Raw genomic sequence first — 25009 nt, 5'->3', positions numbered from 1 at the left:
GTTTATTCATTTTTTTCCTTAAAATGTTTCATAAACCTTAATGGTTCATCCATATTTGTAGAGAAAAACTAGGCTTATTAATGTGGCTAGCTAGTGTGGGTTTCCTCTGCACTATGTTCTTCTGTTTCTCTAATAAATATCTCCCCTGCATTAGTTTTCCAGGGCTGTTTTAGCAAAAGTACTAAAAGTTATGTGGCTAAAACAACAGAAATTTATTGTTTCATAGTTCTGGAGTCCAGAAGTCTAAAATAAGTCATTGGCAAGGTTAAGTCCTTCCAGCTGTGTGAGGAAGAATCTGTTCCACGCCTTTCTCATAGTTTCTGGTATGTTTAGATATTCCTTGGCTTATAGATGATCATCTTCTCCTTGTGTCTTCACATTGTCTTCACTTTTCACATTGTCTCTGAGTCCAATGTCTCCTTTTTTGCACGGACACCAACCATACTGGATTAGCCATACTGGAGATGCTAATGACCTCATCTTAACTTGATCCTTTACAGAGACCTGATTACCAATAAGGTCACATTCACAAGTATTGGGGGTTAGGATTCAACATCTCTTGGGGCAACCAACATAATTCAACTCATAACTCCTCTCAATGGCAGATCAATGATGGGTTTTGAGTTGATTAATGAAGACAAGCAGTTGGGCTGGTGAATTCTAAATTAAGAAAGATAGTCCGGCAAAAAATCTGCCCCAACCCCAGCCCATGACATAAGATCGTTTAGTCATTTAATTTCTTTAGAAAGCAGGTTTTAGCATGGTCAGATATGTTGCAACAGATATTCTATGAGAGGAGAAGGATGGTGGACAAAGTGTTCCCCTATTTTTTTTCTAATTTTTATTTATTTATGATAGTCACAGAGAGAGAGAGAGAGGCAGAAACACAGGCAGAGGGAGAAGCAGGCTCCGTGCACCAGGAGCCTGATGTGGGATTCAATCCCGGGTCTCCAGGATCGCGCCCTGGGCCAAAGGCAGGCACCAAACCGCTGTGCCACCCGGGGATCCCCAGTGTTCCCCTATTTTCTCAAAAACACCTTTTGCTCTCTTGGTCAATTTGGGTTATTATAAGATACTAAAGACTAGATGGCTTAAACAAGAGGAATTTATTTCTTGCAGTTCTAGAAGCTGGGAAGTTCAAGATCAGGGTACAGATTTGGTGTCTAGTAAGGACCTTCTTCCTGGTTTGCTGATAGCTGTCTTCTTATTGTATCCCCACATGGTTAAAAAGAGGGCAAGCTCTGGTCTCTTTTTTTTTTTTTTTTTTTTTCATGAGAACAGTAATCCTATCATAGGGGCTTCATTCTTCTGATATCATCTAAACCTAGTCACTTCTCCAAAGCCCTGCCTTCTAATACCATCTCATTGGGGGTTACTGTTTCAACATGTGAATTTTAGGGGCAGAGGCACACACATGCAGTTTATAAAGTTTGTCTTGTGCTGAGAGATGGGAAATTCCATCTCTTTATAACCTTGAGTGATTTTAAATATACAGATCAAAATGTATTTTTTAAAAAAAAATTAAACTTGACTAGATGTGCTTTGTCCAAAAACAAAATGCCCTGGGATTGGTTAAGTATACATTTCTATCTCCTTACTGATTGATGTCCTCCTTCCCAAGGTCTGCCTCAGTCCTAGCTGCCTTCTGGAAGGGCAGGGTTCTGAGATAAGACCAACCTGAGGGCCCTCATGGGTACACCTAAGTCCTAGACTAAACTTCAATCCCAGGTCATGGCCAGAATGCTTTAACAAGCAATGTCCCATGAGAAAGTCAACATTCTGAGGTGGCATAAATGAAAGTATCCTGGGATACATGTGGGACATGGCAAAAATAAGATGTAAAGTGATAAAGAGGAAGGATTTGAGTAGAATTCTGGATTAAAACGGAAAAAAACGTGATCTCTTAGAAGGCACCTTTTGAAATTCCAAAAAAGAAATTACTTAGGCAAATTCAGAGGGACTACTGCCACTTAAACTGAGAATTAAACTTGGGAAACCACTGAAATGCAAATCAAGGAGATATCACTTTACACCTGTCGGAATGACTAGAATAAAAAAGACAAGAAATAATAAGTGTTGGTGAGATTGTGGAGAAAAAAGAAACCCTCATGCACTGTTGATAGGCATGTAAATTGGTACACCAATGTGATAAACTGTATAGAGTTTCCTCAGAAAATTAAAAATAGAACTACCCTACAATTTAGCAATTCCACTACTAGATATTTAACCAAAGAAAATCAAACACAAATTTGAAAGGACATATGCACCTTGATATTACTGCAGCATTAGTTACAATAGCCAAGATATGGAGGCAGCCCAAGAGTCCTTCATTAGATAAATGGCTAAAGAAGATGTGTGAGATATGTATGTATATCATTGAGATTGTGAGATATATATACATATATATTATAATGAAATATTACTCAGCCATAAAAAAGGTGAGATCTTGCCATTTGTGACAACGTGGATGAACCTACAGAGTATAATGCTAAGTAAAATAAATCACAGAAAGAGAAATACCATATAATTGCACTTATATATGAAATACAAAAAACAATAAAGAAACAAACAAGAGAACAGACTCAAAAGTAGAGAGGAAAAAATTGGTGGAAATGGATGAAATAGATGAAGGGGATTAAGAGGTACAAGGAGGTACTAGTTATAAAATAAATAAGTCAAGGGGGTAGAAAAGCATATGGAACATAGTCAATAATATTGTGGTAACTTTGTTTGCTGACAGACAGTAACTCCACTTATAATGTTGAGCATTTCATAATGTATATAAATGTTGTATGCCTATGTTATATACCTGTAACTACTATAATACAGTTTATCCTTGAACAATGTGGATTTTGAACTGTACCACTTACAGGCAGATTTTTTAAAATAAATGCCTGGACAGTACTGTAAATGTATTTCCCCTTCCTTATGATTTTCTTAATAGCGTTTTCCTTTCTCCAGCTTTTTTTTTTTTTAAGATTTTATTTATTTATTCATGAGAGACACAGAAAGAGAGGCAGAGACATAGGCAGAGGGAGAAGCAGGAGTCCTGCAAGGAGCCCAATGCAGGACTCGATCCCAGATCCTGGGATCAGGCCCTGAGCTAAAGGCAGACTCAACCGCTGAGCCACCCAGGCATCCCTCCAGCTTTCTTTATGGTAAAAACACAGCATATAATACATATGACATACAAAACACATGTTCATCACTTGTTAAAGGTGGGACTTCTGGACAACAGTAAACTATTAGTAAAGTTTTGGGGGAGTCAAAAGTTATAAATGGATTTTCAAGTGTGCTAAGGGTGGGTGCTCCTACCCCCTGCACTGTTCAAGGGTCATTCAACTGTATTACGTGTCAGTTAAACTTCAATTAAAAAAAAAAAAAAAAAAAACTTGGAGAACCACTAACTCTAAAGAATGTTACTTAAAAATTCACACAGTTTACATCAAGGTTCAGTTCAATCTGCATTGGGGGCACATGCCAAGCAGTATAGGATTCATGAGAGAGAATTTGTTTTTCCCTAGCACATCTCCTGGGTGCCTGAGTCAGAGGCAGAACACTGGCCCTTCTTCAACCAGGTATTTACTCTATGCTAATTCTTAATTTCAGAATAAATGAATGTGTGGAAACTGATCAGGAGGGACAATTGCTCTGTCCTTGCTGGTGTCCACCCTGCCCCCCTCCCCCCATCTTGTGTTGCCAGTTCTAGAATAAGGTGTCCAGAACGAGAAGGTCTGCATCCCCCAAAATGCCTTGGAAATACTCCTGCCCTATGGCAATAAAGCTGTTACCAATCCTTACCCTTCACTGGAACTATGTTACCGTTAGAGAAAAGGCAGTTATCAAAAGCCATTTCATATCAAAGCTCAGAGGGGCTTTCTGAGTTTGTACAAGGATGATTTTGATATTTTAATGAGTCTGACACAATGTTTTAGGAGCACTTCTGTTCTGTTCCCATATTTTGCCTGAGGTAGGCGTGATAGGTGGCATTCTCTTTTGCTAGAGCTTTGGAGAAAGCGGACCTTCCAGACTGTTCTCATTTGCCGAAACCTCCTTTTCTGCCCAAGTGCCACTAATAGATCCTACCCCTACCTTCTGGCTTAACGGAGAGTTAAAATACCCTCTTTTGTCCAGCGTCTTTTGTAGTGTAGGCTGCAAACATCAACACCCTAAAGCTCTCAGCATGAACTAAAACCCTCCAGAACTAATGACTCTAGCAACTACCACCCCCACCCTCCCACTGGGCCCCAGGAAAGGGTCACTGCATTTTAACTTTTGTGTATCAGCCTCCTTGGCTGTTTTGGGGGTGCATGATGTGGTGGAAGGAGGCAGACAGCCTTTAAAATGCATTGGAGGTCAATGTATTCCATTATGTACACAGTGCTTCAAATTCAGTTTTAACCTTTGATGAAATGTGCAGTGTTGGGATTTTTTATGCTAGAGCAGACACAGGAAATCACAGGTGCAACTCATTTTGGTTTTGACTTACAATCACTGCAGGCCCCTAGAATTTTTATAGGATATTCTCTCTTTAACTTGAGCATGAAGTGTCAGAAGTCTGTAGCTTGTCTCTGTAATGTACATTAATAGGTAGTATTGATTTGTGGAAATTAATTACTAGAAAAACAGTTCTCAGCACTTACCTAGTGTTTGGAAAGATTTGAGAGCCCTCTTGTGGCTGTAATAAAAACTAAACTTAAAGCTGATGAACTGCTTTCAGCTGGTTTTCTGTTGATTTTTTTTTTTTTTCTTTCTCTTTCTCTCTTTTTGGTTACATTTGTTTGCTTGCGTTATGGCTTTGAATTGTTTCTCATTTGAGATTAACATCAGCATATTTCACATCATTTCAATGCAAGACTCAGACGGGAGCGGTGTCAATTTTTAAAAGACAGGCTACTTCTTTACTGATTATTAAACTCAGATTCTTATCACCAAGAGAAATAATAAATGCAGAGGTGGTATGTTTAGGGAAGTTCACAAAGCAAAGGCGTTACAGTTATATTATTCTGCTTCTTAGGGGATGAGTCCCCTTTTTTAAATCCAGGTATTTATTGCCTGAAGGTAAAGCTAACTCTAGCAACCCCAAGCTACATTTATTTGGAACATCATAAGGACTATTTTTTCTGATTTACATATAGCAGAGTAAAGTGGGAAAATAAGTGTCCTCATTTGAGTGTTTTTAAATCTCTAAGAAATGCATGTTGAAAGCTATTACCTCTCTGATGCTTCAATTGCCTGAAGAAAAATATTTGCAACTTTAGGTTATCGTGCTGCACACTTGAATTGATGAAGGGAACACCCAAGGCAAAGTTTAGACAGAACGAATTGATTTTTTTCCTGGGAGATTTAAGTTATCATGCATATACTTTTCTAAATTTCTGTCATTGCTTTACTAATTAGGCAGTATGACAGCGGGGCTTTAGAGTCCACTACAGCTGGAAGATCCCATGGAGTGTCCACATGATAGGCTGGGCTTCTGGAAGGTGCTCAGGCTGTTATAGGGAATCAGTGGATATTGGAGAGAACCTGATCGGAGCTCTGAGTTAACTTCCAGCATAATTTGGTTTCTCCTAGATCAGTTTGTGGAGGGACAATGGCATCCAGTCACAAGTGAATCACTAGTCCTGGTTATTGTTCCTAGCACAGAGGAAAATATGTACACATGATATTTAATTTAAGATGAAGAAATTAAAGCAGAAATCCTGATGTTTGGGACTAGATAGGACATAGGAAATTTAAAGATGGTTTCTGGTCTGTTTCCCTCTCAATGTTCAGGTATAATTAGCACAAGCAGCAGTTACACTGCCTGGTGGGGACCGAGAGAGGTGGCGATGGCCAGGAGGAGAGACTGAGCAGCAATCACTTTGTTCTGTAGGAACGGGGGCATATTTCCGGCTCTCACTCCCCATCTTTCTTGGTCTTTGTTAATATGGAACTTTTGCGATGTTCAAGATCCTTTAAAAATATGCATAAGGGGCTTACAAGGGTTGTATAAAGGAACTCAGGTTCTATCTTGAATAAATTCCTGCTGGCCAAAAAGTACATAATTTGAACATCAAATAGGTATAATGCCTGCAATGTCTTGAAACTCACTCTGTTTAGATTCACAAGGTAATAATAATATGAAAACAAACAAAAAACAAATGACACACACACACACACACACACACACACACACACAAAAACTCCTCTGGAGGATTCTAGGAAAGCAGTCTTGTGAAAACCAGTAAATAACATGAGTCAAACATTCATCTACCTTTCCTGCATATATCCACTATACTTTGGGGGATCAAACAGTGGGTAAGGGGAAGTTTCTCCTTATAGAAACATTGCAGCTAACAAATGAAGCAGAAATGATAGAATTAGAATATCACCATTTTTGCAATCCTCAAATGATCACCTCTAATGATCTGCTGGCATCACAGAAAGAGAGACTGGCATTATGTGCCTCCAGATTGAGGTCCACAATACTGCTTACTTAGAAATACCAGTTAATTATTTCAGATTTTTTTCTACAACTTTAAATATTAACCAAAGGTATATCCATATCCTGGCATTTCTGGCTGTTTCTTCTCCGTCTCCCTTCTCCACGGATTTCAAAGAGAATATGAGCTAATATACAAATCAACGAAACCTCCAAACTGTAGAATAATGTGCAAATTCCATGCTTTCATTCTAACTTGACTATGTTGGAGCAAAACACAACAGTGTAGGATCTCAAAGATGACTACACAGTCAACTGTTTGAGGTCAGGCTGCATGTTATGGACCATTACATTCTAAGAACTTAGCACAGTGTTTGGCATGACAGAACCAAAAAATATTTTTATTTTTTTATTTAAATATTTTATTTATTTATTCATGAGTGAGAGAGAGAGAGAGAGAGGCAGAGACACAGGCCGAGGGAGAAGCAGGCTTCGCACAGGGAGCCTGACACGGGACTTGATCCCGGGTTTCCATCCCGAGTCTCCAGGATCACGGCCTGGGCTCAAGGCAATGCTAAACTGCTGAGCCCCTGGGCTGCCCCCGAAAAATATTTTTAAATAAACAAATGGGTAGAGTGGCTGGAGAGGAAGACAAAGAGAAGTCTTACTGCAATGCCTTTGAGTTGTTTTACCTCAGGATCATCCTTCCATATCCCCGGGTATCAGTCTCATCTGTAAAATGCTGCTATGGTATAGTCTTTACTGAGGATCAAGTGAAATAAAGGAAGAGGAAAGTATTTTGAAACCCGTAAGCATGTTTACAAATAGAAAAGCATTCACGGTTTTCGGTTTTTTTTTGGGGGGGGGGTTGTTTTCTTTTTCTTGTGATTAACACAACTTTCTAACATTTAAAACTTCACTGTACTTGGGTAGTTTCTGAGGCTGTGATCATCATCGAGGAAGGAAAGGTGTTGAAAGGGGAGGGTGTGCATGTAAGTGGAGAAGCTGCTGTGCATGTAAGTGGAGGAGCTGCTGTGCATCAGCTACTGCTGGCCCCGTCACACTTAATATTTATTCTGGCAACTCTATGAAGTAAGCATTTATACCCTGGCTCTTAGATGAGGAAACCAGGGCTCCCAGAGGTCACATAAGCCAACCAGGTCACACGAAGAGGGAGGTGGATTCAAAATTGAAATCCAGATCTTTCTGAGACAACCAACCTATTGTCTTTCCAGTGCACCTTAAGTGAAGTTTCCAACATGCTTGAAATTATGCGCTCTTGCTGGGTCCAGATGGGTAGAATTTGACTTGTATTTTCTTGAATCTTCCTAAGTAAAGGTCAACTTCAGGATTCAGCAACCTCCTTTGAACACATTTCTGAGATTTCGTACTATTGTGTTCAAAAAAGACTTATTTTAAAGCCAGGAAGAGAATTATGGCATTGCACGGGCTTTGGCTTATCTGAATTCTCTTGTACTGCAATTTCCAAGCATCCATCATTGTCCTGAGATTACTACAGTTTTTGGCTTCTGGATTCCTCGGGAGTGTGAAAAAGGAATGCAGCTGCACTGCAGACTTTCCCACTTGTCTCTCAAGCTCAAGTGCAAATTTGTTATGCAGTTTTGTGTGTGTGCTGGAGTCAGGAGCATTGTTTCTGAACAGCTACGCTGTGACTATCTAGAGAACCCTCTGGACCCAAATACTCCAGAGGTTGAGATAAGCCTCCTGACCCCACCCCACCCAACAGGATGCTGTGTCACCCTGTGTCATTTCCTGCTGCTCACTCTCCACAGGTAACCACAAACCCCTCACCCTAAGATGCTCGCTTTGGATCTAGAGCTCACTTTGGATCTAGAGCTTTGAGTTCAACAAAGCCTGGACCACAACAGCATTACGTCACAAACTGCATCTCTAAGACAGCCTGACTCCTAGAAGAGGTTAGAAGACCATCAGAACTCTTTGTGAGATCTTTGTGAAATCACTGACATCATCTAAAAGGCTGTGTAACTCAACGGGTTATTTTGTTGACGAAACTGGTTAATGAAAGTATGAAGACATATGTAACTTTTAACCATACCCAGACACAGATGGCACTCAAAAATTGTTAGCCACTTATATTGTCATTAATACCAATTTTTGTTCCACGTGAAACTTTGCATACTTTACTTTAGCTTGCTTCTCCATCATTGCCTAATTGGGTGACCTCCAAATCACTCTTTATTTGAGAACCGGCAAGGGATGGAATCAAGCGAGGATCTCTCAGATATTTTGTGAAATATCCTAAAATGATTGCCAAGTCCTGATAGCAGAGTCTAGGAAAATCCTAACTCAGAAGAATCTTTTATGGAAGAGCACAGCAAAATCTGGACAGAGACGACTTTTTTTCAGCTCCCGGGATATTTTTAGGAAATCTGTATCAAAGCTGTCAGATAGAAACCTAAATATTGAAACACGTGCCTTGCTCTTAAATATCCTGATTTACTTCTTTTCCTTTCCAAATTGGCTAGAGCAAAACAATTGCAATGGAAACACCTCGTTGCTTCTACCCTGTGTAATTCTCACATTTGCTAAAAGCGGCGTCTGGGAAATTAGCTAAGAAGAGCGCCCAGCTGAACGCGCATGGCCTGATAACACAATCTGAGTGTACTATCTGGTGTTCTGCTTTGCCCGGCTGGGATTAAAGCTGCAAGTGAGACGGAATTGGGCCTTATCTCACTGTGGGGCGGCTCCAGGCTTCAGGTGGATGCCCACATGCATAAACCACAGCTCTGCAGAGCAGAGCGCCTTGAGACGTCCTCGCACCGAAATCCCAGCAAGGCAGCGCAAAGCAGGGCGCCTCTGAACCAAATAATCACGGAAGTCCCTGAATAATGCATGAGAGCAGGACCCTCCCTGGCACATTTGGAACTGTACTAGAAGGAACTGTACTCAGCAAGATAGCAAAAACAAGCCCCTGGAACATGCATTCCCTGAAATTTATTCTTGCAGCAACCACTTGGGGGAAAGTGAAAGCAAATATGTCAACCACCTGAAAATCATGGCATTTTAGTGAGTCTGAGGCTCCTAGGATTCGTGTCAGTATAAAGCGGCGACGTGACAGGATTTAAAATTCTATCTTATTGATAAATACTACCCCTTCCTCTGGGGAGGCTGGAGGGTGGAGGATCATCCCTGAGAAATGCCCAGTGTGGTCCAGAAGCCGCTTATTTCATGCTTTTGTTTGGTTGCTTTAGTGCCGTGTGTGGCTTCCCATAATTAAAGTTAGTTGACAGCTAAAAATTGCAGCTTTAGGGGGCTGTTTCTTTGAGGACTGGCCCCAATATAGTCGGGTGAGGAACCTCCGTCTTTCTGATCCAGATGTCGGCTTTAATATAGCTGCGGTACTGATGAGTGGGATTTGATTCCACAAATGTTTTGTCTCTCATTTCATATTCCAGCTGCTCATGAAGTGCAAGATAAACACATCTTTTTGGAAGAATGTTTCCACACCACCATGCACAAACCCCACCCTGGCTGGTCCTTGAACATCCATCTTAGGTTCAGGTCCCTGGCAGGGCACCTTCCCGGTCCAGCCAGGAGGGAGCAGAGCCAGAAGCCTGTTTCATAGCCCTGCCTTGGCTTCCAAGTAGGCACATGATGTCAGGCCCCAAGAACGGCCCTGTCCTCTCCTCTGCTGACTATGATCAGCTATATTTTGGCGTTATGACAGTGAAATGGGGGCAATTCTCGACTCAAACTCCTACTCCTAGCAATTTATTCCCAGCATAAATATTTATGATATTTATGGCTTAGGATATTCACCAGATTATTGTTTATATGTATCTTCCTTCAAACAGAATCAGCCTAATTGTCCCAAACTGGGAGATTAGTCACATAAATTATGGTACATCTATAATTGGAATATTACACTCTTATAGAAGAATATTAAATAAAACAGAAAAAGTGTTCAACTCTGTAGTTTTGACTTAAAGATACAGGTTAGAAATATAATGTTCATTTATGAGCTCAAATCGGTAAAGAAAGAAATATGAATTTAACTGGGAGTAACTGCTATATCTGAGTGGAGTGAAGTCATTATAGATCATTTTAATTTTTTTTTTTTTTTTTTTTGCTGTTCTGCATTGCTCATATTTTCCACAGTGACAATGTACTACATTTCTAACTCGAGGAAGGTGGGGAATCACTGATTTAAAAAAAAAAAAAAGTCAGGCCAGCTACATCTAAAATATTCTCCCTTAAAGGTAGCAGGTATACTGGCAAAAAAAAGGAATGAGAAGCATCTCTCCTTTAAGGGAAGCACTATGGGCTGAAGCATTCCTCTCTCTCTCTATCTTACCAGTTGTAAAGGGTCAAGATCTCTGGGTAGCATGTAAAATGATGCCTTAGCCAGCATTCCTCTCTCTCTCTATCTTACCAGTTGTAAAGGGTCAAGATCTCTGGGTAGCATGTAAAATGATGCCTTAGCCAGAAGGATCTGGCTGCTTTGTAAGTCGCCGTGAGGGAGGAGTGGCGGCCACATGGTGGGGGATGCGTGGCTTCTGTGTGAAGTAAGATAACCGCATGTGCATGTCTCCATTTTCTCATCACAATACTGGACATCCTTGGAACCAATTGCTCTGACACACACCATTGTCAGCCTCTGAAAGTTCTTTATTACCATACTTAACAATCATAGTTCCCAATTTCCCATTTGCTTAGAACATCATTCTTAAATTCCTTAATTTGTTTTCAAGGCTTGAATAAAAGGCCTTTTCATCACAGTGTCAAAGGGCAGCCTGATTGCCAAGCTCTAACTGCCACAGTTCCCCCTATCAGATACAGTATAGCACAGATAATACTCTACTGAGATAATGAAGAATGGGTAGCCCATAATGAGTGTGCAGCTCTAAAGAGAGTCGAGAAATTAATTCCATTCTGAGCATTCGGAAAATGACTCTAGCACAGTACAATGGGGTAGAGGGGGAGCTAAGTTTCACTATTTGAAATTACACACATCTCCTAAAAAAAAAAAAAAAGAAATTACACACATCAGCTTATGTTTAAAATGTATACTGTTAAACGTATGTACTACTCCAATGGGAGGACCAAGGGTCTCCTTCAGATGACCCCCACCCCCCAGGTCTACCTTACAACTGCTCACAATGTTCTTTGTGCTTTGGCAAAACTTGATTATCTAGGGAAAACTCCTTGAAAAGTCTGTAGGGCAAGAGGAAGGTGGAGAAATGGATTATTTCCCATATATTTCACAAGGTCTGGGCTAAGAGGAACCATTAGCCTGGGCAACCTTTGTTGGATAAGGCAGCAAGTTCAGTTTCCCAGGGATATGACTATCAGAATCCATGAAACAATAGCTGATAAAATATTTATTCATTCCACAAACACTGAACAACCATGTTGTATAAGGTCATGCATCAGATGCTCTGGGGGATAATGAGTAAGGCATGAGGCCTGTTCAAGGGATAGGGCAGTCACAGGTCACTGGAATGAAGATAAAACACGAGTGGCACAAACTTCAGGGGAGTAGAAATCCCTTCCTCAGAGGACATCATAGAAGGTTGGCTGGAGGCATTTCTACTTGAGCTGGTTTTTCTCAATGCAGAGAACTTTGAACCTTGGAGATTCTAATTCTGTTGCTTAATTTTACTAGGGCTAGGCTAGTGGTGGAAGGAATACATTTATTAAATCTCCCCTGGGAACATAGCATTTTGTAGGCTCTTCCAGATGTGTTTTCATTGGCTAGGCAAGCGATAGCCTCATAAAAGTGAATATTTGTTTTAATCACCACAGGCAGGGTCATTCCACAGGTATATTCCTCATTCTGCCCTTTTGATGAACATACTAGCTCTGTCTTCTTTCATTGAGGAATTGAGAAGGAGGAATTAGGTAGAAGGGAAGAAGAAAATACAGAGGAGGAAAAGGTAGTTTGGAGGAAGCTGGCAATGCTGAGTGGGGAGAGAATGATGTCAGATGGGTGTATGGTATGAACCTGTCCCTGATTCTTCCTCATTAGCACCAACGGTTCCGGGCTCTCTCCTGCTGGCCCTTCACCACAGCTACCAAATACCTGTCCTGGCTCTGCTTTCTTCTGTCTATCCTGAACACTGTTGCTAAATGAATCTTCCTAAATCAATGCTTTTCCCATTTTAGCAATAGACAGTTGAATTCAGAGCCCATGGCCACTTGGTCTCAGCATCCTCTTCCAGCTTATGCCCTCCTACCATTCATTCATTTGTAGAACAAACATTTTGTGAAATGTACAACATGAACTTCCTGATCGAATTTGACCACTGCTCCCTATACATTCTTAACTACTTTCTTAAATATCACTTGCCCACTCCTTACCTCATAGCTTGCTACCGAGTGCCTTTTTCTAATCTACCATCCTTACACTCACAACACTTGAGGGCGTTTTATTCTTTTTTTTTTTTTTTTTTATGTTCTCCACGTTTGCTAGAGCAGATCCTTACACATAACAAACCCTCGATAAGCGTGTGTTAATTAAATGGCTTGCTAATTAAAGAAATGAGCAATTATACAATAAACTGCTTGGTGAAATACAGGTTCTTGAAGCAATAGGGAAGAAAACTAGTAAGCTTCACATTTTTAAAAAGCCACCTCATTGCTACTAATTACCTGTTGTTTGAAACACTCTACTTTTTACCCAAAGTCTCTGTTGACTATCTCTCTCTGCATGTGGGCCATCACATCAAATGATGGATACACTCATAGATTATGTCTCTTTTTACTCTTGTCACCTATTTTAGAGTCAAAAATATATCAGATTAGTTTTAGGAAAGGAAAGAAAGGTGTATTTACCAAAGGCAATATATGAACCTTAGTCATTCAAATACATTTATCTTAGACAATGATAGTTTCTTTTATGCAGCATCGGATGTTGAACATCCACTGTGAGCAGGACGTTGTGTGAAGTGTTCTGGGACATGAGGCCCGAGTCCGGTTATCAAAGAGGAGATCAGAGAGTAGAGGTGACCAAGACATTCACATGCGAGTTAAAAGTGCAGTAAGTGATGCCAGGGACTGAAAAAGTCAGGCAAGAAGGATATGGAGGCTTGAGCTGGACTAGAAAAGACCAGGAAGCAGGATGCAAGTGAGCAAAGGACAAAGCAGAGACGGAGGGAAGGCCTCTCATGCCTCCGGGCTGCATTTAGAATTGCATAATACCATTGCCTCACAGCAGAGCAAGATGCTAAAGTGGTTCTAAAGCAGCCGTGAAAGAGTGTGTGTTCTGTGTCTCTGAACTTCAGTCCTCCACGACGGCCCATCTGATCATTATCAGTTAAGGCCGTCATTGAACTAACCAAAGTGCTCTGCTTCCTGATCTTCCCGAGTACACAGGCATCTGCCATCATTACGCTGGGGCCACAAGAATGACAATTCTAAAGAGCTGCAATTGCTTTGCAGACACTCTTAAATGAATTCACCCAAAACTCTCAGTGAAGTAGGTGGCAAGCAGCTGACCTGCTGACAGGACGCTGTCACCAACAAATAAAGTTATCTGTCTTGGAGATTGCTCTGGTCCCAGGAGATTGGTAGAACATTCCCTTAATGGGGTAGTTAGCATTTCTTTCACTGCACCAAAATCCCTGGGTGCCGGCGATCCCCTTGAGGGTAATGTGTTAGTAATCTCTGAATCCCTGATGTCTTGCTCTGGGTGCTTGGCAAATGCCAGGCTCAATTAAGGATGGTAGAATTAACAAATTCCTTTGCTGGGGGTGGGGGGCAGGGGGGTGCTTGTCCTTCTCTGTGCTTTGTTTTACCTTCCATTGTGTTGTTGAACAGTGAAAAAGAAACCTGCAAATTTAAGTAGTACACAACCCTCTAAGACTTCTCCCTAGAAACTGAATCAGGACTTTAGAGAATAGAAGTAAATGAGTTCACGTTGTTTTGGAGTGAGCAGATTTATGAAACTGGAGCAAGCCTGTACATAGCAACCACTGGGTGTGTGGCCTGGACGTCGACATCTTTTCAATAGTGATCTTTGTAGTTCTTTGTCTGAAAGTAGAGAAGCATATGAAAATAGAGAAAAAAATAGAAATGAGAAAAAATTATACAATTGATCAATTTTAAGTGTTTTTTTTTTTCCTTCTCCAATAGTCGAGTACTCTTCAACAGTGTTGGTTTATTTTTACTATTTTTCTAACTATCTATTTTACTCCTTGTCAGAATTTAAGCAATTAGACCAAGCATACACAAGACTATATCTGACTAAAGTGATGCCCAAATGCTATGAGCCACTCCATTCCAAACCATGAAATGGGACAAGGTTGTACTTTACCAATATAAATGTCCCACCAGTACATCTCTGTGTCTTTGATGTCAGAGTTTTACTTACAAATTGATCTCTTATCTATTTGGCTGGTTGAACTTGCAGACATTTGGGACTTATTTTACTTATGGAAACATCATCCTACCATTTGGCTAGTCATTGTCAAGTACAATGTTAAATTGAATGAGCTTAAATTTGAAACCAATGCCGTCCTAAACCAAGCCAGCTTTGGTCAGCTTTGAGACCATGTCAGTTTTCAAAGGAATGAAGGCCCTGGGAATTCTATGGCCAGTTTTTCCCGAGTGAGACAAAAGCCACCAAGATTCCAGAAGCAGGTTCTGGTTAAGCCTTTATATGTCCCAACCCATTATGATTTTTGCCCCTAAAATCCTCCAGCTCTTATGATTATTTTAAAAATCTGGATTGTTTCTAAATCTGAGATACACGAATGAGGTTGAGACTTATCAAATTGACTGTCATCATCTTTTTTCCTTAAATCCTTTTTTTGTGTTATCTGTTTTTGCCCAATTAACAGGAAAATTATAAATTTTCCATCTGTGGTCTTCTTTGACTCAGTGCAAAGATCTCTTTGATTAAAATTCCTCTGTCTTGATTTGTTTGGCATCCTTAACCCACCTGAGTCACATCACTATCATTGTTATTGTGTTTCTATATTTATTATGCAATTGCTTTGTGAAATAAAAATCAGTCTCTGCTTGTAAAATTGAAACATGAACAAGTCCTGACATAGGACCAAAGCAGGATTAATAATGACCTGTCATATAATATTCAACTATAGTAATGCCCACTCTAAACAAAACTTGCCCGTTGACATTTCCTTGTGGAGCCCAGAAGCTGTGTCAGTACTTTTCTGCTTTCCTTACTGACCTTTCGGGAAATTTCCTTCCACTGATGGAATTGTCATTCTGTCACCGCAAAAGACAACAGAGTAATGTAAAATGATGATTGGCAAAGCAAAGGCTCAAGCTGGCCTGTCTGTGGCAGTTTCAGCACGTTCTTTCTAATTTAAGGAGAAGCTAGCGTTTCTTAAGATATTGTAGTTCCCTTAGCACATTTCAAAACTGTCTGGCTAGACATTCAAAATAACCAAATATAGTAAATGTGTAGTTTTAAATATTATAGTTCATTGATTCTTTTTTAAAAAGCAGCATAAAAAGCACTACATCCTTAAAGCCTTTATGTTTGTCATCGCTTTTACTGGGTATTAATTTTTTTTTTTTTAAGAATCCAGTTTAGCTTGGCAAAGGGAAGCCCAGTGTTCCTTTCAGAGCTCTTCAGGATCATCTGTCTGCTCAGGGGAACTCGGAGTGTCACTCCTGGTGCCAGTGGCAGGGTGGGCAGCCCACTCCATTGGCAGGCTGTTCAAATTATGGGAAGGATTTTCCTTGTTTTAAATCAATAGTTACTCTCCTCTAATGCTTTGTGTTGTGTCTTTACCTGTCGACTTCTCCAACTCTCTTCTTGCTTCTTTACACTTTTCTTGCCCCTCGAAGCCAGAAGCACTCTGATCTTTTACTGGATCATTCTGAATCTAACCATTAAAAAAATATATTTCTTCTCAATGTTCCATCTGATGCCATTAGGTAAGACCTGTGATTATAATAACCACAGTACCTGACGATATGCATTCAGTAAATACTACTTGTATTTTTGTTTTTAAAATATCAATATGCTGCACAGGAAAAGATAGAGGCATTAAAATCAATAGACCTAGGCTCCATTGCAGTTCAAGTATTAATTTGTTCTAGGATCTTGGGCTATATTTTCACCTTTCTCAGTCTCTAGGTTCCCAGCTTTAAAAGAAAAAAAAAAGTAACAACCCATTCACGAAGTTGTGTTGAAGATTATCGGTGTTGGTATCATAAGGCATCTCTCATGTCCCACTACATGGTAGGTGCCCAGTAAATATTGATCTCCACACACAACACATCCTCCCTCCAGCTCCACCTACCTTGTAATCCAGAATAGCAGTGTAAATGGAAAAGACGAGGGAGCCTTGGCTTCCAGGTTTGCCCTCTTTAGTCCCAGAACCTTGGATAAATCACTACGCCTCCTTGCATGTTTCCCTATCACACAGTCCCACATCTGCTACAAATAAAATATCGGTGGAGGAATAACTTTCAAAAATCATGGTGTGTTTTCTTAATGTAAGGTATTATTATTTCCAGTAGCAATTTATCAGCGAGTGAACTGCTGAATGAACGAATCACCTATTTCCCCCCACTGCATCTCTCCCCACACTGGAGCAGCGAGGAAACACCCAACAAATGGTGTTGAAAACTGGTCCATGCATGTTTATGAAAATATGCACATATGGAACATTTTGCCTGATAGGTACAAATCCAGGGAACCACTCTCGCGGGAGCATTTGGCAGAAGAGCCCGTTGACTCAGTGCTGATATAAACACTATGGAGGTAGAGAATCCCAGAGCCATAGTTGTCAGAGACTGATGCTCTTCCTTCTCATTTCTTCCAGGAATTTCTATTACATCACCATGTTACGGGATCCGGTGTCACGATACCTGAGCGAGTGGAAACACGTCCAGAGGGGGGCCACGTGGAAAACCTCCCTCCACATGTGTGATGGGAGAAGCCCCACCCCCGATGAGCTGCCTACCTGCTACCCCGGGGACGACTGGTCTGGGGTCAGCTTGCGGGAGTTCATGGACTGTCCCTACAACCTGGCCAACAACCGGCAGGTGCGCATGCTGGCCGACCTCAGCCTGGTGGGCTGCTACAACCTGACATTCATGAACGAGAGCGAGAGGAACACCATCCTGCTGCAGAGTGCCAAGAACAACCTGAAGAACATGGCCTTCTTCGGGCTCACGGAATTCCAGAGGAAGACACAGTTTCTCTTCGAGAGGACATTCAACCTCAAGTTTATCTCCCCGTTCACGCAGTTCAACATCACGCGGGCTTCCAACGTGGACATCAACGAGGGCGCCCGCCAGCACATCGAGGAGCTCAACTTCCTTGATGTGCAGCTTTACGAGTACGCAAAAGATCTCTTCCAGCAGCGCTACCACCACACCAAGCAGCTAGAACACCAGAGGGACCGGCAAAAGAGGCGGGAGGAGCGCAGGCTGCAGCGGGAGCATAGGGGCCACCGGTGGCCCAAAGAGGATGGGAACACGGAGAGGGCAGTCACTGAGGACTACAACAGCCAGGTGGTGAGATGGTGACCCCCTGCCATCTCCTTCCTCGGGAGGGGAAGGACGAGCAGGTGCACTGACCTTCTGTGGCGCTGGTTACCTTGGAGGACGATGGGCCATTCTGAGGACATCTGGCTGTATGTGGCTTGATTTGGACACCTGCTTCCTCTTTGTCTTCATCTTTATCCAGCCGGAGATGATCTGTCTTCTTTTTTTTCCCTGACATTGTTCAATCTGTGATATTAAGTAGGGTAGGAATGAATCCAAGAGAGACATCCTTAGGAGGGCAAGGAGAGAAGCACCAGAAAGGAAACAGTTGTTGAAAATATCCTTTGCAGCACCATGGGAACCCACAGAGGCACACATAAAAAGCCAGACTATGACTTGGATGTTCTGCTAAAACTGGTCTGTTTCACACTGTCTCTGTAATGGAAATACTGGTCTGTCCAGAGAGAGAGAGAGAGAGAAAGAAGTCCCTTCCAGCCCTTAGATGAGGTTTTATGCCAACCCTCACTTGGCTGTTGGCTCTTGTCTTAAACCCTGTTTGAATGTGGTTTAAATCCTAAGTAGCCAGTGTTTTGTTGTTGCGGTTGTTTTTAAACAAGATTACCCTACTCCTGGCCATCACTGGAGACTCGCACCCCACAAAGCCCCTACGTCTTAGCCCGGAGCCACGCTTCCTCTCCCTATCTTTTAGGGAACAGCTAGTGGAACCAGGACAGATGTGCCAGGCCCCTGAGAAATGAGTGTTGGTCCCTACCATTTAGGAGAAAATATGCTTATTAACTAATGCCTAAGGAGATCACACTGTATCGATTTTATTTTCATTCGAAAAGAACTGACTAATAAATGAAAGGGGGGAGAAAAGCAGGAGGATAACTAAATGACGTCTCAAATCTCCAAACAGGCTTCAGAACTTTTAGTTTTTTTCAGGAATGTTTGCATTTTACCTCCTTGGCGCAGGCATCATCTTTGATATGGTACTGACAAGTTTGAAATTCTGTTGTCACAGAGGCAAAGATGTTTAAAACAAATTTGGCCCAAAAATTAGGAGCTTAGCTAGCCCAAGTGCAAAAGATCTTCAAGGTCACTAAATAAATGATAGCCAGTTTAGGCCAGGAGACACAGAGGAACTCAGTGGGCTGGTTGTCCCAGGAGTTTAGACAGACTCTACCTCCCAACATCTTGAGTATCTCCAGCCTGGTAACTTTCTTCTACCCACGGAATCTTCACCTGTTGTTAGGCTGTGGCTGTAGCTGGCAGCTTGGCTGGAGTGTATAAAGCAGGAAGGGAAAATGTGCTGCATTGCCAATTGCTTCTTATTTTCAAATTTTCCCAGTCACAACTACAATAACACAAAGTTCATCGAATAATAAGGGGAGAAGTATGGAAAAGGGAATAGAAAGCCCTTGCCTGGCATTCAGTAACTGGATCAGAGTGGGTAGAAAGTTTCACAACATTGATCTGATCAATCCTTTCAAGGAGCTCAAGGCAAAATGACTGAAACCCCTAAATCAGATTGAAAAGCCTATTTCATTGATATCTAGCATGTTTGATGTTTAAGCCAGCTTTACATAAGCCACGTCTCAGCCTCCAGAATACTCTCTCTGGGGTTGAGAGTCAATCAACCCACAAGCATTCATAGAGTGCCTGGCTGCGCAGAGGGGAGCCCAGTGTCTCCATCAGAGAGATTTGGAGAAGCGGCTTTGATGCTTCTCTCACTACCCTTGGTTTCATCTGCCATGTGAGGGAAGGCATTATTGGGGACCTCCCTTGTGTCAGTTACTGTGGGAGACTATTCATACTTTAAATCTGTTCACAACAAGGTAGATATTATTAGGCCCAATTACGTAGATAAGAAAAGTGAAACCCACAGACAATAAGTAGCTTCCTCCTGGATTGTATGCCAGGCCTGGCAGACTGCAGAGTGCAAGCTCTTTCTACTCCATCATGTTTTCCATGTGGGATAAAAGCTTCCTGCCAATCATGCAAGAAGCCAGCTATTATAACCCTGAAGGATTGGTCTCTAACCCACGTGTGTGGTACAGCTGCGACAGCACCAAGCCGGCAGTGACCCAGAGCCATGCTGCCTTGGGTGAGTCCAGCCCTCTCCACATCCCTGACCCACCAACAAGCTGAGAGATCGATTACTTTTTAGGCTCTTACACTTTTCGAGACATACATACTAAAGGGACCAAGTAAATATTGCTTGCTAGCTGGTAGAAATTAGACTCACAAAATATTAGCTTTTCCCTTACTGACAATTTGTTCCTGAGATAGAGAGGGAAGACGATTAAGGCTACAATTAATGAGCAGCTCTCTCTCTCTCTCTCTCTCTCTCTCTCTCTCTTTGCATTTCGATGTTAAGATCTAATGTTCTGCCTAGAATGGCAGAGCTGCAAATTATCCTTCAGTCTGCCACTGTGACACACACATACACACACGCGCACACACATGCACACACAATAACAATCCAGTGTTTTGTCATGTAGAAAATCAAAACAAGTTAGAAAGCATTCAGATTGTTTCTTTTAAACTCACTTTAAATTTTTGGCAGGGAATTCATGCATAGCTGAGACTTGGAGGCAGCTTCTGCTAACTTCACACTGTTCCTTAGGCATCTCGGGATTTATATCAAAAGGCTCTCCACAGCCTGCCGCTGAAGGCGTGATGTATGGTGCTCCACTTGAGACCAGATATCAGGATGTTCAGAGGAGAAACCATCTCTTTGTGTTGGCCCGAGGCCAGTGCTGAGCAAATTAAAAAGACCGACATGGGCTTCCACCCTCATATCATTTCATTCTAAAGCTGCTCGCTTGTCATATCCCTGGGGTCCTATGTTGATAGAAATGAAGAGGTAGGGACACAGTTTGTTCTTCAAAAATTGACTGCACACCTACATGCTGAGTGACTCTCAGAGAAGGGATGTCAACAGAAGACTTCTGGGCCTTGGGATCCATGGGGAGTCAGCTTTAAGATCCAAAACCAAATCAATTCCTGATACATTGGTGTTAAAAGCCCAAGAGGGACTTCCACATCCTACTGACTCCAACTCCCAGGTAGACATTCCTTCCCTTCTCTTGACAAGGGCAGCCCCAGATTGGAATGGGGTGGCCTTGTGTGCATGTTTGTGTGTGTGCTTAAGTTATCATACTAAAGGGCCTACTATCTCCTCTGTCTCCTTTTGATTTTTTTTTTTTTTTTTTTGGCAGTCTACTCTTGGTAACCAGAGAAAATCTGCCCTGAGAATTCTTTGGATACTCCTTCTAATAACTAATAACGTTAGCAATCAGTGTTGAGCAACAGCTAAGGATATCATGTATGCTATGTGTTTCTTTTTTTTAAAAAGATTTTATTTATTTATTCATGAGAGACACACACACACACACACAGAGGCAGAGACACAGGCAGAGGGAGGAGCAGGCTCCATTCAGGGAGTCTGACGTGGGACTCAATCCTGGGACTCCAAGATCATGCCCTGGGCAGAAGGCAGGGGCTTAAACCGCTGAGCCACCCAGGCTGCCCTGCTATGTGTTTCTTATCATCTCAAGGAGGTTACTTTGTCACAGTTGAATCAAGCAAGGGTTTGTTGACTTGATATGAGGACTTGTTCAAAAGTCTGAGTAGAGATAGTATTTATATGGGGAAGAAAGTCTACTTAAGGTAGATCTGGCAAGGAGATGAGCATAGATCAACAGAAAACAAATATTAAATCCACAGGATAAGATTCTTATTTGGCTACCTTAAGAGAGAAATTCAAAATAATTGACCTCAATGAGATCAAAGCCATTGTCCTCTCATTTAAAAGGCAAACTGGTTGGATAGCTCTGGTAAGTGACATTAAAGGAGCCCAGGCCCCCTTCCTGTTGCTCTTTCTTACTAACATGTACCTTCCATCCTCATAATCCAAAGTGACTGCTGAGGCTCCTGCCATCTCATTTGTATTTCAGACAGCAGAGAGGACGTGGAAGGAAGTAGCAGATATCACTTCCATTCATCTCTCACTGGCTAGAACCTAGCGATTAGCTACAACTAAACACAAAGGAAGCCAAGAAATGTCTTCATTATTGGTTGCCATGTGCCTTGATAAATGGGGGGAGGGTTCTATTATGAAAAAAAAAAACAATGTGAAAATTAATACTGATAAAACTATCAGTCTCTGACACAAAAGAGAATTAAAAAATATTTCAAGTGCTTTTTGCAGTTATCTATTTCATCATATGTTTTGCAAAGGAAAAGATTAAAATTCATAATTTTGTATGGTATTTAATGCCTTCAAAACATTTGTACATTTAGTATCCCATTTGATCTTCACGACTTTCTTGTATACTAGATACATAGGACCTCTGTTCATTATTCCATCTGGTAGTTTCCAATCTCTGGGAGATTCAGAGATGTTAAAAGATTTCTCATTTCTAGTTTATTAACAGGGAAGTTGCTTAGAGCCCCAGTCCTGTCTTCATAGCCTTCCCTACGACTTTATACTGCTCAGCATCAGTATCAGGATTGGGAATTGCAAGAATATTAAATCTAAGTCTTTATTGATTTATGTCTTTCCTTACCTTCTTGTAGAACTGCAGTGACTTAGAAGATGCCAAGGAGACTGACAGAGTTGGCTCACAACCCCTGCCTCCAGTGAGGAATCATCTCATTAGGAGTGAAATGTCCAAGAGACGGGCAGTGTTTCAGGGGAGACTGAGAAGCACAGACGTTCAAACACCTCATGCTGGCTCTTCACCCCCAGACAATTCCAGACTGATTCAAGATGAAGGTTGAGGGAACATGCTCACAACTCCTTAGGGAAGCTCAGTGTCAGAAATATACAGAATCAGTAACAGCCTGAATAGTTAGGTGTAAGGGATGATCAATAGAACCCCTGCTCAAAAACATCTCCCTTCCTCTCTACTTCTTCCCCAGGTCTCTGGAATTTTATCAGCAGCTTACTACTTTGGTTCTTAAAGGTTTTATTTGGTGTTAAATGAGTCCCCTTGCACCCTTGCACATTTGCCAGAGAGAGGAAATGCAGCAGTGGCTGTCACAGGCTAACGTCTTCACACAGAGTTTATTGGATTACTCTCTAGCCATGACTTCTAGCTGAGAAGGAAGTCCTGTATAATGGGATCGTGCAGGGGTGGGGGTTAGGGAGAGTAGGAGTAACTATGGAGGAGATAATAGGGCTCCTCAAAGGGAAGCAGGTCTTTGAAAGGCAAAAAGACAAGGAATCGAATATGTGTCAGGAAATATTGAAAAATTTAAAAATGGCATACAGTTTCTGTCCTCAAGAAGATGGGTAGAGTGGAGACACGTGGACTATAAGTCTTTGGACCATTTGAAATAGCTGACAAGAGCATGAGGCTCATGAAACAGGACCAGAGCACTGACAGCATTCTAGGGACTGAAATAAAGGCTGAATGCGTGGGAGGGGTCGGGTCAGAGGGAAAGCTGGAGTGGACTGAGGCAAAGAATACCCTGATCCGATCAGATCACAGAAAGCCTGTCTCCAAGGCTTTCTATTTCCATGGTTAGTGCGCCTCCACTGAACATCAGAACTCCCACTGAACATCTCCTGGCTGGGCCTCAGGGCTGGCTGAGGCTGACGACTGCACCTGACTGTGTCACCTCTGGGGAGCATGCAGGGCTTCCTTCTCGAGTCACCTCCTTCATCCCCCTCCTCCATTCTCTACCAAAAGTAATCCTTCCATCCTCTCACTACATTTCACCTGGACACATCTGAACGAATTAGTTCTCCTACAACTTTGAATGAGCCCTTCTGGGCAAGTGGGTAGGTTCTGAGACCTGTGCGTTTTGTAGCCTCATGGATGGAACCCACATGGACCCATCCACACCACACATTGGCCGAATCAACCTACCTTGCAGAAGTGCTGAGATCTCCAGAGGACTGGCCTTGCCATGAACACCAGCAACATCTGCAAGACAAAAGCCCCTGAACTTGCACACAAGGACTCAAGGTAACCCAACTCCCGATCTGAGAGCACCAAAGAACAGTTGTTTCTTAAGGCTGTGTTCTAAGCTATCTATAAAAAAGACTGCGACTGTCATCCTTTGACACATGAAGTGGAGCCTCTGCACGGTCCATGTTCTGCTACACTGGTGGGAACTCATCAAAGGGCCAGATGTCAGTGCTGAAAAACCTCAGTTCTTGCCAGGGAAAAACCATGTTCTAAGGCAGCAGAGTTTGTGTGATTTAGTTATTGCCATATTTGCCTTCCACCAACCTGTCATTTCTTTTGTTTTTGATCACGTGGCTGTCTTTTCTTTCCTTTTCTATCCTTTCCTTTTTTTTTTTTTGGTCCCCTGGAAGTACTTTCTGGGTTTTGTTTTGCATTATTTTTCATTTAATGTATCAAAGATGAAAATGTTGGAAAGAAAAGTCTAGACTTTTATCTGGTGCCCCATTTTAGATGTAAAGATAGTTAGTTATTCAATAGATAGTAAATTATTTCACCTAAGAGATATTTCCTTTCGTTTCTGTGTAATAATATGTATGAACTCGGGTACTAGGAGATTGTATTGTGACATTATCAACCCTTATTGCTATTTAAAAAATGATAGTTTGTAGAACTGAGGATCTCCATTGATGTGAAGCACAATTTAATGAATAAGTTAACATATTAAACTGTTGTGATGTCAAGAACAATTGTTTTCCCCTGTGATTTTGTTAGACGTTTTTGCAAAATGAGAAAAGTTGGTCAGACACTTTAAGGGATTTATGGAAATTGAATCCACGGGATCAGCTTTGTCAAACTTTTAAAAATCCATGCTTTGGATACAAATGTGGCTATTGGATGTGAAGCTTTAGAAGCATAAAAGACAAAGAAAATATAGATTGAAACAATTTAAAATCTCCGAGGCCAGGGAGGATTTCACAGGCTCTGAAACACATAAGCTTCTAGAAGGGTGGTTTTTAGTGGCCCTCCCTGTTTATCGCCCACCCCCGCACATTGAAATTCACTGTGAAACGTGGGAAAGCAGCCCGGAGAAGAAGGGAGTGGTGGGAGACAAAAGCAGGAACTGAAGCAAAGCTGTCTGGCACTGACTCTAAAAGAAAGACAAGAGAAAAGGAAGGAACAGAGAAAGAGAGGAAAAGGGAGATAGGGAGAC

General features: G+C 41.7%; 1 protein-coding gene and 1 long non-coding RNA gene across 4 annotated transcripts in view; one reads left to right on the top strand and one right to left on the bottom strand.

Moving 5' to 3' along the window:
* The window catches only part of HS6ST3 (heparan sulfate 6-O-sulfotransferase 3), a 631204-nt gene extending 606659 nt beyond the window's left edge, over positions 1 to 24545 (top strand). The window contains exons 2-3 of one of the 3 annotated variants that reach the window (XM_077855164.1): positions 17209 to 18292; positions 22460 to 24545. In XM_077855164.1, coding sequence (XP_077711290.1) covers positions 17209 to 17917 — 709 coding nt within the window. In that variant the 3' untranslated portion in view covers positions 17918 to 18292; positions 22460 to 24545. Of the gene's footprint in view, positions 1 to 17208; positions 20947 to 22459 lie in introns of all 3 variants that reach the window. The other 2 variants (XM_077855163.1, XM_077855162.1) reach the window with 2 other exon arrangements.
* LOC144287809 (uncharacterized) lies at positions 12775 to 18912 on the bottom strand. The gene is made up of 2 exons (XR_013355564.1): positions 16170 to 18912; positions 12775 to 14437 (listed from the first exon to the last, which is right to left on the bottom strand). It is a non-coding gene; the product is annotated as an uncharacterized LOC144287809 (long non-coding RNA).
* Positions 24546 to 25009: the final 464 nt, after the last annotated feature.

The sequence above is a fragment of the Canis aureus genome, chromosome 17 (genome assembly GCF_053574225.1).
Source record: "Canis aureus isolate CA01 chromosome 17, VMU_Caureus_v.1.0, whole genome shotgun sequence".
Taxonomy (NCBI): Eukaryota; Metazoa; Chordata; class Mammalia; order Carnivora; family Canidae; genus Canis; species Canis aureus.
The sequence above is the reverse complement of the archived record's forward strand: the minus strand, read 5'-3'. Positions and strand labels throughout refer to the sequence as shown.